This window comes from Mus musculus, chromosome 6 (genome assembly GCF_000001635.26).
Source record: "Mus musculus strain C57BL/6J chromosome 6, GRCm38.p6 C57BL/6J".
NCBI classification, from domain to species: domain Eukaryota; kingdom Metazoa; phylum Chordata; class Mammalia; order Rodentia; family Muridae; genus Mus; species Mus musculus.
The window spans coordinates 51,868,380-51,883,626 of record NC_000072.6 but is presented as its reverse complement, the minus strand read 5'-3'; the positions used below and the strand labels follow the sequence as shown (position 1 = coordinate 51,883,626).

Sequence of the window (15,247 nt, the reverse complement as noted above, 5' to 3'; positions counted from 1 at the left end):
GTATTGCATATTCTACATAGCTGCACAGATCTGTGGTCCTTATATGATACTAATCCGTCTGTTAGGAAACTAGATCAAAGTTCAAATTAAATAGGTTAATATAAAGGAGAGGGGAAGTCTCAACTTTCTCACCCTAAGCATTTCTCAGTTTCTCCATGTGGATTTTCCTGAAAAGACTTGGAAAGACTTAGCTATCTTGTCCTTGCTCAATACAGGAAGGTGGCCAAGCAGCCATTGAAAAGAAGTGGCTGCAGCTAGGCTCAGGGTTGTATAGATCAGATGGCTTCTGGAAGGTTCATATTTCTGACAGGGTTTAAGGTTGAAACCTTTCCCGACCACCAGCCATTGCTAGAAGACGCTGATTAGCAGGTGTTGCCTGTGTCTGATTCCCCTCGGCCCTTAGCTTGCTTTATTTTCATCTTGTCTGATCACAAAACAATCTCTGGATGATTCTCCTAACACCGTGTGATTGGAATAATAACTTCGCGTGTCAGAGAGTTTTGTGCTGCAGCTGAGAGGCATGTAAATACAAGCTGCTTATTTGCAAGAAGCTTCCAGATTTGCAATATGATTGCTATGGAAACCACATAATGAAAACCCTATAACCATCTGTGTGGTTTGATGGATTTTACTGCAGAGCTGAGCTGTTTTTGTTTACTGTTATTAAAATGTTGAATGGAATATATTAACCCACAAACATTGACTATTTGAGGTATTAATTAGTATTATATAATGACATTATGTCTCAGTACGAAAATAAAATATGTTTAATAATAAATCTAAGTAAAATAACATGCGAATATGTGTATTTCTAATATGGAGTAAAGGTAATTATTGCCTAGAATTTTGGTTATTTGTTCTTCTGCAGCTTTTAGTTAGTGGTACGCAGTCTTGCACTGTTAATTAATGAACGGTAGGACTCGCGTGGTTACGGATCCAGTCTTTTCACAGTAGTTAGTCAGCACCTTCCTTTGTGCTGGGCTCTAGTCAAGGCTCAGTGTGAATATTAGCCTCTAAAATTAAAAACAAACACAACTTGGGTTTGTCTCTTCTGCGGACGCTGTTTGTATTGTTAGGCCGAGAAGAATGAACTGTTACTTGGACACTTGACGGATGGGTTGCGTAAGGTTTTCACCTAAAATGTCAGTATAGTTTTGAAATGCAGACAGACAGCGCCGCAGAGGCAGCCACGCTCCACACTGTTACGAGGCCACCTCACAAAGGCTTTGGTTTGCATGCTTTGCCGTGAAGATTGGTGCTCCAACATTTTGTCATTTTTCTGATGATCTAATAATACATTTCATAGAGGCAAAGTTTTCCCACACCAGTACAATCCTTAGCATATACCATAGACACATTTTAATGAACTAAAAATAAACCTGTGGTAATAAATTCTTCAAAATTTATTGTTAACTTTGCCAAGAACATTTTCCATTTAGTTATTACAATTATTTTTTATAAAATTTTGGTGCTAACATTAGATGGTGACTCTAAATCCCAATTTTTTTCTTAAAAGCCAAAACTAGCACTTAGTACCTAGATGTGGCTTTCCTATGGTAAGGACAAGCACCCCATGGTTTTCACCCCCTAATACTGGATTTAGTATCTGAACAGGCTGGAGAGAGTGGGTGCAGAGAAAGAGAGAGCAAGGCAAGGCAAGCTCTGTCTTCTCCTTAAAGAGTAAATGCTGTGTCTGTGAAAACAGCGTAGGTGGGATTAACTATAAATTCTCCTTTAGAGTTTATGGGAGAATTCCCCATAAACAACCCGCTTGTGATAAGTAGTCCTTGAGATTTGGCCAAAGTGAGATGACGGTTGTTAAAAACTATCCCGTATTAAATTACTGAGGTTAACTCGGCAATGTGCATGAGGACAAATTGTTCCAGCTGCTCCTTATTTTGAAGCTTTTATTATTTTGTCGGAGTTGAATTATATAAACTCAAACCACTTACATTTGACTTCTAAGCACAGGAACCCTGAAGCTTACTTCAAATCCTGGTGTTGATTAATTGCCGGTTAAAACATACAGGACACTTTTCTAATATGTTACAGTTGCCCTTTTCTCTGATATTAACCCTGTCCACTTGCAAAAACAAGTCTGTGTTCCCCCAACAACACAGATTATCTGGGCCAGCCTCTCAGTGATGATATGTCCATTTGTCCACTAGTCTCAAAACCTGAGTCTTAAAACGTCTAGGAAGGCAGGCACATGCTTATCGACTCTGGTTCCTGCACCTCTCACGCCATCTCCTTCCTGTTTCCTTTGCCCCTGCAGTTCAGGACTTCCTTCCTCTTTATCTAGACTCTCCACGCCCCTTATCCAGGCCGGCTGAGACAATGGGATCTAATGACCATTTCTAAAGCAATTTCAGTCCTGCCCTGTCTGCTCAGAAACCTTGTAAGGCTCTTACTGCCCACCAGACTGGAGTCTGCAGCTATAACACGATGTTTATGGGACTTAAACTGGCCTCCATTTCTCACATTGCTAGAATGGCGTGCTACTTTGTCCAGTGAACGTGGCTGTGCCTGTACTTTAAGCTGGGATCTGGAAAGCGCTGCTTTGCGTCCTACAGGTCTTCCATGGGATCCCAGGTTCTCCCTCTGCACTACTTGAGTGCTTTGCCCCACCCATCAGAGGTGTCCCTTGTTAACTCCTTGCCCTCAGGTCTCCGCCCCAGCAGGCTGCCAGCTTCCTCAGGGCAGAACCTCCCTGTTCCCTTTGCCTCCTTGGCAAGTCCTCCCCCTCACACGTGGGTGATCCTCAATGGAGACTGGTTGACTGGTTGATTGATTTCTTAGCCATACTAGCTACCTATGTGTATCTTACATACACATTGGAGATTATTCTTGAGCTAGTATATTTTTTCTTTTAGTTTTTCTTTGGTATGCCATTTGTTTTTATATCCTACATTAAATATTTTTCAGTTTTGTATAAATCCTTAAGTAGGGAAAGTGATAGTGTAATACATCTGCTTTTAGTAGAAAAGAATGACATAGTTTAAAACAATTTCTTGCTATTTTATTCCCTATCCTGGGAAGGGGATGTGCTTAGAGTGTGTGGGAGCAAAGTCTGAGCAAAGCACTGACTGCGGAGAGGATAAAGAACATGGGTTCATACCCACAGCCTCAACTTTAAATCGCATGCTTTGGAAGTTTGCCACCTATGCATCTCAATTTACTTATCTATAGAATGAGGATTTATAATCATTCATCTATAAAGCCTTTCCTTCTGCGATATGTGACACATAGGAGATCCACAGTAGAATTTGGGGAAATGACCTTTAAGTGTTAGGACTATCTAGCAGCCTCTTGTGAGAGGACTAAGTGAGGAAACCAGCGAGCATGGCTGGGGTTTGATGACTTACAGGTCATCTGCATTTTATGTCAGACGCTGTTTTCTGTGCTGTCTTGATGTTTTAGGAACCATGTATTGTAGTACTCCTGCTATTCAGTATAATATAGCATATCTGTATAAAGTTGGCTGTTACTTTACTAGGTCTAAGGGCTGTCCTGGATTTAAGATTGCTCCAGACAAGTTTCTCTGTACATTTAAAACAAATGTGCAACACAGTAGGGTATATCTTATATTGTATCAGGTCAACGTAAGCCTTGGTGAGGATGTTGTTTGGTTATTAACAAAGGAATATGAATCTTGGGTGTTTTGTGCTCTTAAAGATAATTATTAAGTGCTGTAGACTTTGTCTTGCTCTTTAAGCAGGGTGGGTGCTGTGATTGACATGGGGCCTGTTAATGTGCCACTGACTCTGTTTATTTGCAGAGGAGGAAGAGGACACTGCTTCAGTGAAGATGGACGAGCAAGGGAAGGGAAGTCGGGACAGTGTGCATCACACCTCAGGTAGCACTGGCAAAGTCTATTTTGGTTTTGTTAGAGTCACTTTCTAACCCTCTGAGGATGTTTGCACAGCTCCCTGAAGAAGTTGACTTGTTTGGTCTGTATGTCTTATGCTTGATAAGCTGCTTAGTCCCATTTAGGATGCATGAAAACCACTTGAGAAGGATTTATAAAGTAAGCCAATTTATACAAGGTATTCCTTCCTGAATTACTTTGTAATGACTCAATTAGCTTTCATTTCTGCACAAAGGAGATTTAGTTGCATAAATTAGCTTATCATCATTGAGGAAGTGTCACTGCTAAAGGACAGTTTATAGATACAACATGCAGTTGCTGTCAAACCTATAAGAATGTAATATAGACATCTGTGTATACTTTGTGCTTGAGCAGAACAGACTTCTGCCATTCAGAGACTAACAGGGGACAACAAGTTGCCCAAGGGACTGGCAATGTAGACATCTCTGAAAAGGTCAACTTGACACAGGCTCTGACAATCGACCCACAGCTCTGTCTTCTTTGATAAAAATCAGATAAACTTAAGACCGCTAATTGATCTGCAGCCTGTTTAAATGTTGGCCATGCATATCTTCATTGCATATGATTAACACAGAAAGCAAATGAATTGGGTAAGAAATGCCAGAGTCCAGTGACAGCAGCTTAAAAATGAGGAAAGGACACTGGTTGCCTAGCAGACTGGGGAAGATATTCTGCACTATCCATTTCCACCTGGCACTGGGCCCCAAGTACTAATTATGTGCACACCATGTACACACACACAATACGGACAACTCTTCTTGCTTGTTGCTATTTCCAAGTAGCACAAGATAAACTATCTGTAGCACAAACATGAAGTTAACTTTGATAAACCAGCATTTATTTTACAGGGAAAGAAGAGATGGGCAGCCTTCTTATCAGAACTTTACACCTCTTCACAGCCATATGTCAGCTGGGGTGAGGTCTGCCCTGTCACCCCCAGGTCCTGTAAAGAGCTGGAGCTAGGGTCACCTTCCTCTCTCTGATATGTCCATACATCACTCTTTTGAGTTGTCAGAAGCAGGGTGGACAAGCAGTGCGTGTTCAGGAAGTAGCTTTCCTGGGGCCTTCCTACTGTGACATATGGGAAGGAAGCGGGCCTGACTCTAGACCTGGACAGGAAGGCAGGAGCAGGTTGCTGTAGAAGGTTTGGGTTTGCCTTTTTTTTTTTTCCTTGACAGAAAGGAAACAAGACAAAGTCATTAGTTGTTAGCCCTCTTGCCCTATAAAATAGAGTTGTAAAACATGGCAGCAAGCAAAGCCCAGGCACTCTATGCTTGATAGTAAATTAGGTATCTGTTTTTAAAGTTCTGAATCATGATGCTTCTGCCAAGAGCATGCATGTTTCTTTGTAAAATGTCTATGCAGGTAGAGAGGGTAGAAACAGATAGTAGATAGACCTTCCACAGGCACAAGTGAGCATGCCTCAAATGTTTGCCTTTGAGGGTAGGGGGAAAAGAGTTTTTCTCAAAGGAATCCAGTAAGTTGATGAGCTTTTCATGCCATAGCCACAAGATACTGCAATGTCTGTCTCTTGTGCCACAGAGCTCTTTCAAGCCATCATTCAATGCCTTCGCAAAGCAAGCCGTCAGGGACTCTGTGCTTGCCACTAGGAGCACTGAGCTGACAAGAGTGTTGCTTTCTGCCTAGCATCTCATCTTGTGAACTTCTAACCTCGCTCAAGAATTTGATGTATATTTTTTACATTGACTAATTTTGCAGGAAGAGACTCAGTGTTGCAATGTAAAATCTAAAGGTAAAGCTGAGTTCATCTTGTCTCCTACAAGTCGCTTCACATTCACTCATCTTACAAAGGTCATGTATATTTATAGGTATATAGATGGGCCCGCTTGATGTTTTTAACAATATAAAAATCTGCTGTCCTTTCTAAAACACTTTTCAGGCTTGCAGTACTTAGGGAAAGGGTCTCTGGTGTCGGCATCATGCTTCATTCATTGTCAACATGCCTTTTATAATCTTGTGTTTGTGGACTATCTGGCGGTTACTTGCTTAATTTGTACTTTGGTAACAATCCTGTTAGCTTTGCCAAATATGTATTTTTATAAAAATTTAAAAGCTCATTGTGTACATTTTTCAAAGGCTAGCTAACTTTCCTTTTTAAACCTTCTTTCAAAAGTAATTCATGCCCCTCAGGACAGCACACATAGCAAGGTGACATTTTGTGTGTAATTTTCAAAATATTGACTGTGGTATAGATAGAATGGTGTTAACATGCCGAGTAAAGACAGCGAAACCACATTATCTGTGCTTGTGAGTGTTCCATAGTCTACAGAATGCCTGCCTTTCTTGGGGCCAGGGATGGTTCTCAGCAGGAAGGCATTCTGACTAGCCTACTCGAGGCTCTGCATCTGCTATCCCTGTGCCACAAAGCAAAGCAAAGTCATGTCCTGTGGGTTATCTCCCCGAGCACAGGCAAAGACTGCTAGTGTTTGTGAGCCTTCTGTGCTTTCAAAGCTGTTTTTGTACATGAGTTTTGTCTATGTGTGTTTAGAGCCACTCCATTTTAGAGATAAGCTATAGGAGCTTCCTGCTTTCCACAAATAAGATCACTCCTGATTCTTTTTGTCTGGCATGCTTTCCGGGGAGGCAGCTAGCACACACACTGCTGGCCTTCCCCTCACTGTAGATGCCCGCTCTTCACTTAGAACGCCAGTCATAGACGCACAGATGGCACACAGAGTGCTCCTCAGCGGTGCTCACTGTCCATGGGACCGACCGTCCGTCATTTTTTGGACTCCATCATCATCAAGATTACAGGAGGCACAGTTGAAAATGTGTCTTTCCCCGGCTCTGCTGAATCCCTGGCTCTTCCCTGACTTCCTTGCAGCAGTGAGGTTTAATGGAATGCCCCTGATGCACATCTAGGGAGAGATGCATCTTGTACACCGTGGGGGTCTCTCCCCTTGCTGCTCCTGTAACTCCCATTAGTGTTAATGGGAGTCTCTCCAAGTGTATCCAGGGAAAGAGAAACCAAAGTGGTAAGAATGTGTATTTAAAATCACTGGATACTTGGGGTTTTTTGTCCTTTCTTTCCTCCCCCTACTTAAAAAAAAAAAAAACAAAAAACAAAACAAAAAACAAACAAAAAACATGTTAATTGAAAAGTACTGTGAGAAGGTCTGAACCAGAGGAGGGCCCGGACAGCTGGGACCTGGGATCCCACAGCTCCACCAAAAACTTTGACCTCAGTTTTTCAGCCAAAGTTTGTTTCTTCCACGTCTTCGGACCAAGCCTAAGGCCTGAGCAGCGTGGGGAACAAGTTGGGGGGTGGGGGAAGGGCTACTGGGGAAACTAGCTATTTAGACCTTCTTTGACTTGGCTAGAACTGTGTGGCAGGCCTCACGTGTGAGATGATGTCATCCTGTCTGCTCTAACTCCTTGACTTTCAAGCTGACACTGAGAGACCACATGGGGTGCAACATTTGACCCAATTAGCAGTTGATTTAATCTGACAGGAATGTTTCAATTCTAAATCTCTATTTGTCTAAATAAGTGGTTTTTAAAGGAAATCAGTCACTTTATTATTAAGTGATTTTTAAAAAAAAAAAAAAAGAAAGAAAGAAATGGTCAATGCTTGGAGGTATCTGGCCAGCTGGAGTGCCCTCTAGTGTCTGTTTACAGAATGTATTTAATATATGCCTGGGGGCTGGGGGAGGATGTGATAGGGGTGGCCACAAGCACTATTAGCTCCTGGTTGGATTCTGGGGCTTGCACATGCCCCTGCTGGTTTTAGTGCTCTGAGCCCAAGTGCTACTACAGTGGAGAGGCCAATACAGGGTCGGTCTCTCTCTCTCTCTCTCTCTCCCTCTCCCTCCCTCCCTCTCCCCCCTCCCTCTCTCCCTTCCTCCCTCCTTCTTCCTCCTCCTCCTCCCCTCCCCCAATCCTATCATGCCGCTCCTATTGTCCCTCTCTTTCCATCCTAAAAAATAAAAATTAACAGAGGATTCTGTTAGGTTGTATTTTCTAGTCCTTGTTTATTTTCTCACAAATTTAAGTGAAACGGTGCATCCCACAAATACTTAGATTCCATGTTATTCAGATTCTCCTTTTTAAAAAATGTTAAAGACATTAAGGAGAATTTAAATCTCCTAATAAATTAATACTTTGTGGAGATCAACACTATGCTGACTGTACTAATGTGGCCGTTTGTATTGAGGTTGCCAAGACGCCTCTTGTTTAAAAGTGAGATGACAAGCCTGATCCAGCATCCATGTCCACGTTATCCCGTGGATTCAAAGCTGACATTGCAGCGATGGAAGCTGTCAGCACATCTGTGTTCCGCCTGGCTAGTGAATACACGGGCATTTTGTGTCTTATTGATATAACTTGCAGTCTTTTTTCCTTAACTCATCAGAACTCAATTATCACGAAATTAAAAACAGGAAACAGTTCTCTTGTGTAACAAAAGCATCCAGCGTATTTAACTGTGTGCTGTGTTTTAGGAGCCACATTGTGTGAGTGACAAAGCATACATTATCCAGTTACTGTGGTATTACGGAGCGACGAGCACTAAATAATCAATCAGTTAATGGTGTGTATGGCAGTTTGAGCACTTCACATCCATTGTGCTTATGCCAGGAGAAGGATGAACTGATAACGCCACTGTGGGAGCCTAATGTCCTAGACCTGACGAACAAAAGTCTGCATTAGCAATTTCACAGCTGCAAAAGTATTTTAGAGACAACTTTGAGAGACTTTGGATACAAATGCTTTATATTTGAGTATTAAAGTATGCTATTATTATTATGCTCTTATCAAGTGTTCTAAACTCCATGAAATTGTTACTTCAGATATGTCCAATCTGTCCCTTAGATATTCTGATGGTACAGTAAGACCAGTTGCTCTTTAAACACATAGCGAGTGAGCTTAGGACTTTCCATTAAAAATGAGCAGAAGCACCTTGCTATTTGAGAATGTAATTGCTACAGGTTATAGATTACAGATAGAAGTGGAGGGGGCCATGAAAAACCAAACCTTCTGAAACAATCTTCATGAGCATGCTCAGGAGTAGTTGCAGGTTCACTAAGATGTACCATGATCCAGGCCAGGGCTTCTTTCTTGGCAATCTAAAATGGTTCTTTAATTTCTTTTGATTCAAGCCTTAACCCCAAGTCTCTCTCTCTTTTTCCTAGGAGATAAAAGCACTGATTACGCTAATTTTTACCAGGGTCTGTGGGACTGCACTGGAGCTCTGTCTGATGAGTTGTCCTTTAAGCGTGGTGATGTGATTTACATTCTTAGCAAGGTAAGAAAGTTACCCCCCACCCCACCCCACAAATGACAGCTGTCAACGGGAAATACACAGCTCAGTTCTCCTGCATTTAAATTTACAACACAAGGGAAAAATGCCAGTTGGAATTCTTCTAGGTCCTAGTTAACAATTGGAAGTTCACAATAATTAATTATTTTGTCAAGTGAACTATAATCAGAATTTAAACACAATCAGATAACAGGATTCAACTTAGCCGTGTGTTTACCTGTCACTCTAGCCCTTGGCAGGCATCCACCTACTGCCTTATCCAGAAACAATATACTTATGTGAAAGTTAACATTGTAAGGTATTAGGTTATTAATTATGTTTTTCTTGCTTCTTCCTCCTTATTCTTCTGTGTGCTTATTCTGAGTTTGCCTGCCATTCTCCAGTAGAAACATTGTGTTTATAAAAAAAGGTTTTCATCTTTGTGTAAACACATTGGGTGTTCCAACAATTTAAAGGCTCTATATTCAGACAAGTTGAGGTAATTTTTTAAAGTTTAACACACTATATTTGTAATTGCAGTACCAAAGTATATTGCCACAAACTCATCTTTATGTACATGAGAATCGTGTCTTTGCTTTTTAAGACACTGCACTGTAGAACCTGTCTGCTCCAGACATCAGTTTCTGATGCAGTGTTGGAACTCTCTTAATTTTCACTCTGAAGTTTTTCCTACTGTACTATAGGGATTTTTAAAAATGTTTTTAAGCTTATCTTAGCACCAAATCATGAATGAAAATGACTTAAATATAAGCAGGGAAATGTTATATAGGTCATAAGTCTAACACTTTATAACCCTAAAATTATTGAGCTGAGAAATATTTTGGATATTTCAGAAAGATGATATGTGTTATTAGATACAAAGAGAATTTGAAAATAATGTCACATTTTGGATTTTAATGTTGGTTGGCTGGCACTGAAAATCTTGACCCAGCTGGTCACAGAATCTTAGAGTGGGCATCTTAATGAAGATTGTCTATTCTTGGTGCAGATAGAGTACATGAGCTAGCTATATTATCTTGACTCCTAGAGTAGTTCATTTCTGTCCCTTCTGCTTAATCCCATCCCATCCCATCCCATCCCATCCCATATAAAGCATGTACAATACCAGGACACATTCTAGACATCAGGAATCCTAAAGAATAATACATAAGCACTTGGAGATTAGTAGGAGAAGTGCGAGAAGGAATATTTACTAATAATACAGATTACGACTTATTGAGAAGCCCAAAGCCAAGGCTGGTTGTGAACTCCAGTCAGCCTCCCAATGGTGGGATCCATGGGTTGCTATGTTATCTTACTGTCATATCCACATGACAGCTTTTGGCTAAGTCTGTTATCAAACATTTAATTGTCCCAAGTTAAAATAGCAGCTTTTAAAGTTAATTACTTAACAGAAATAACACTGTTTGGCCCAGTTCTTATCAGGAAACTTTCCTGAAATTCCTCCCAAATTTACCAAGCTCACTGTTTATTTAACTAATGTAGCTGTGAGTATATAAAATTCAAAGGTTGATTAACTTGTATTTGAAATTTCAGAGTGTAGGGATATGTGGTACAGCACTGTATTCCTTTGCACACGTGGAGCTTGTAAAGCCCACATGGGCTGCTTCTTTTTTTTTAATTTATTTTTTATTAGATATTTTCTTTATATACATTTCAAATGCTATCCCGGATGTTCTCTATACCCTCCCTCCGCCCTGCTCCCCTACCCGCCCACTCCCGCTTCTTGGCCCTGGCAAGAGAGGCCCCTTGGTATTGGGGCATATAAAGTTTGCAATACCAAGGGGCCTCTCTTCCTAGTGATGGCTGACCAGGCCATCTTCTGCTACATACGCATCTAGAGATACGAGCTCTGGGGGTAGTGGTTAGTTCATGTTGTTGTTCTACCTATAGGGTTGCAGACCCCCCTCAGCTCCTTGGGTGCTTTCTCTAGCTTCTCCTTTGGGGCCCCTGTGTTCCATCCTATAGATGACTGTGAGCATCCTCTTCTGTATTTGCCAGGCACTGGCATAGCCTCATATGAGACAGCTATAACAGGGTCCATATGGGCCTCTTCTTAAGGCCCTCTCAATGGTACCTTGGGCTGCTGGAAACTCAGGCAGACAACCCACCCCCACCCCCTCCCCCAGGCAAAGTGGCACGGACTTGTCTCACTTCCGCCATTTCCTGTTCCTGTGAAATTAAAGGTGTAGTCCTAGTGTGCACTGTCCTTCCTGGATGCTGAGGGAGGGTAGAAGTTGAGTTCTCTGAAACCTGTTTAAGACCTGGGGTTAGAGGTAGCCCAGCTCACACGTAGCCTTCACTTCCGTCTGACCATCGTAAATGCTGTTATCTGGGAGAGAACTGGCCTCCTCTTTCAGACCTTTGCAAGGCTCGATGTTCCAACAACATTGGGTTCCTTCCAGAGACAGCATTTTAGTTGGGACTAATTTTGGTTTTTGAAAGAAGAGCCAAGAAAGATGAACGTGTTAGTCACTGTATCTCCCCATAGCTAAATGATTGATACTCACAGTCAGCAGCTGTAAGCCTCAGAGAGCGGTGCATGGTACCATAGAGAGAACAGCCTCCCGGCTCTGCCCCAACGCTGCTGCTGACTTTGCTGGGCTCTCTGCTGGCTTTGGAGGTGAGTGTGTGTGTGAAGATTCCTTCCCACCTTGTACTGTGCAGGTGCAGAAAGAAACACGGGATGATCTCTCACAGGTGCTGTAACCTACGGTTTTGTCCAAACCTGGGTAGACACAGACCTTAAGTTAATACCATAACTGTGTTTAATTTCTGAATGCCTAAAATAATAAATTGAGAACTCAAGATTTTTCAGAAGAAAGCAGTGGATTTCTAGATCAAGGTGGGACCAGTGCTGTATATTTTTAGAAGGATAAGCAGTTGGCTCAGCAGGTAAAAATGCCTGTTTTACTCTGAGAACTTGAATTCAACCCCTGAGGCCCATGCAGTATAAGGAGAGAACACATAAGCAAACGTCTAATTTGATTCTTAAAAACAGAAGTAGTATAAAAATAACTACTATTTTGTATGACTAGAAATGTGTTTAATCTTAGAGTATTATCTAGATCTCTGTGGTGATGGCATGAAGTTTTCACCATTCTAATTTATTTTTTTACACCATCTAGTGGCTCAGAATGAGTGGTGCAGGTAATTGCAGCTAATGTGCACAATCAAACTGGTGTCATTAATTTAGCTTTACATCTAGCTATGGGTGATTACTCTCCCATCTCATGTCAATAAAGTATTAGCATTAATCATGAAAAATTGTGTTCATCATTTTGAATTTAGTGTGGAAATTGTATAAAAAGGAAGAATATATTTTAAGAAATCTAGCATAATATTTGTGAAGATATAGAAAATGAATACTTTGTAAGAAATCGATGCCATGCCTTTTTTAATAAATAAAACTATTTAAAAAGTTTTTTAAAAATACAATTTAATCTTAGAAATATACTGACTTTTAATTTGAAGTATTATCTATGATTTGACTTACTGCCCACAAGTTTCTCAGTTTTGAATATGTCCATTTTAAAAAGGTAACACAAAATAGTTTAAGGAAAGATTTTTTTAATATACATATCTAGACAAATTTAAAAATCAAATGGTATGCTTTATAATAAAAGACATTTCCATTTTGTAAATGTAGTGGTAGAAAACATTTCACTGATTTGATGGTTAGGCGATTTTCATTATACATCTCTATGGAAATATACCTTATTTTTACATTTTTCCCACCCTCCTTCTGTCCTCCCTCCTCCTCCTCCTCCTCCTCCTTCCCTCCCTCCCCTTCTCTTCCATGAACATCTTGCTGGCAAGTTGCTGTGCTCAGTTAGCCGCAGGATGGTTTATTTATGTTAAGCCTCTTTTGAGTTACACAGATCTTAACCACCATCACCCTTTTTTTCTTCAGTGAAAATCAAATGCAACATACAATAAAGAAGAGCTGGCAGACACTCTGCCCTTCCCCCTTCCCTCTTTAACATTTTCCAATTAGCAGCTGCCATGTGACCCTCTGGCTGAGTTACCTCCTCCTTCAAATATCCCCACATTTTTTTTTTTTTTAGTTTCAACCTTTGAACCTCACTAATGTAAATCTAAATACTGTTTGCTTTAAATGGAGACAGTACCTTTTTGCTTTATTGTTCTCTTGATGTTGTTTTCTTAATGAATTAAAATAATTCAGTATTTTAATGTAGATTTAGAAGTCGTTTTTTTTTTTTTTCTCCTCCAAAAAAAAAAATACAATGGAGCATATTTTCAGGGACAAATGAAGGTATAATTTGAGTTTTTTTTTTTTTTTTTTTTTTTTTTTTTGTTTTTTCGAGACAGGGTTTCTCTGTATAGCCTTAGCTGTCCTGGAACTCACTCTGTAGACCAGGCTGGCCTCGAACTCACTAATCCGCCTGCCTCTGCCTCCCGAGTGCTGGGATAAAGGCATGCGCCACCACGCCCGGCATAATTTGAGATTTTCGTGATAACTGTTTTGTTGGTGAATTAACTCTGAAAATAGACAATGTGATCTCCGGCTTTTTTGTTTTAAGAGAGAAAAATTCATTATCAGAAGTAGAAAATCTTTTAGTTTTTAATTTCAGTTGTTTGCTGAAATCCAGTTGTTTAGAAAATCATGCTAAATATTTTACTATTTGCATCTCAATTTTATTTTCCTAAACCATGGGCATTATCTGGTAGGCTAGTGGTATTTTCCTAGAAGCATGTTTGTGCAACATTTGTATTTCATCAGTAGGTTCCAAGTCACACAGCAGCAGGCTAACTCTCTGTTCGTGTTCCCCTTCTGTCCTGCTGCTCTGCCTTGCCGCTCTGGACTCACAAACTCTTGCAGTCATCTTTCAGTCTGTACTTGTTGGTACATTGCTAGCCACCTCCTCGTCCTAACTTTTCCAGCAACAAAATGTTTTTAGAGAGCTATCCTTCAGCAGGAAAGAGGGATGCTGCTTAAAGCTCTGGAATATATTCTTTTTTCAGAAGTATGCATGACTTTAGCTTTGCTGCCTTTAAAAAAATATTTTCTTAAGACCAGAATGGGAACTGTAGATAAGAGAGTGGTCATGCCTGTGCAATAAAATGTATCTGAGGTTGTGTTGGCTGAAGGTTTAAGCAGTGCTTTGTTTGCGTTTGGTTAATACGTGCCAGTGATTGGTGAATTGTGGCTGTATTGAACATTTACTTCTGTTAGAGTACAAAGATTTACTCTGTATACCTTTTGGGGCTTCAAACCTGTAAAATAAATGAATCAAAGTTCTTACTGGCAAAGACAAAGGCATTGGGGGTTTTGTTTGTTTGTTTGTTTGTTGTTTTAATATGTAGTTCTCCTAGTTTCATCATTTGTGCTCAAATGGTCCAGGGTAGCACAAATAGAATGGCCAACTACTAAAAACTGACCAGGGCAGCTCAGGGGGACAACCATGGCTGACACTGAATCCCCGAGAATAATCCAATCCTGTGGCCTTTTGGAAGGAGGGGTGGTTTTTTCTTGGAATTCTGTTTGTTTGAACCGGACAGCATTTTATTTATTTGTTTATTTGCTTGCTTGCTTGCTTGCTTGCTTGCTTGCTTGCTTGTTGTCCCTTTGGGTACCGGGGGCCCCATGCAGCCTGCCTCTCCAGCAGTGAGAGCAACTCCAGCCCCACTTTTCCAAACAACATTCTCAAGTATTTCCCTGTCTCCTCTCCCATAAGATTACCTTCCGGGACAAGGCTGACAGTGAAGGGGAATGGGGCTTTAGAGACCCACTGGTGGCCCAGGCCTTATAGTGACTTGAAAGAGAGTGAGCAGGAAGACAGCATCAGTGTCAGAGGTTCCTATGACCATGGGAGGGGCAGTCGTGGGAAGTAGCCACGTGCCAGGGTCTACAGGACTCTAATTCTGTGTTGAATAACCAAAAGTTTCCCAGAAGCAAACCAGAGCCATAAAGCATCACATTGTGTGTGTGTGTGTGTGTGTGTGTGTGTGTGTGTGTTTTAAATTGAACAATCTGTGGTCTCTTGTACCCTTTTTACCCAACCCCTGCCTCAGAAATCAAGCTCTGGCCCAGTGCATGCCATTGTAAACTTTGCCTT

The 15,247-nt window shown here is 40.9% G+C and overlaps 1 protein-coding gene across 1 annotated transcript in view; it reads left to right on the top strand.

Moving 5' to 3' along the window:
• Skap2 (src family associated phosphoprotein 2) overlaps nt 1-15,247 on the top strand; it is a 153,385-nt gene that overhangs the window by 128,923 nt on the left and 9,215 nt on the right. The window contains exons 10-11 of the mRNA NM_018773.2: nt 3,779-3,856; nt 9,040-9,152. Coding sequence (NP_061243.1) covers nt 3,779-3,856; nt 9,040-9,152 — 191 coding nt within the window. The remainder of the gene's footprint in view (nt 1-3,778; nt 3,857-9,039; nt 9,153-15,247) is intronic.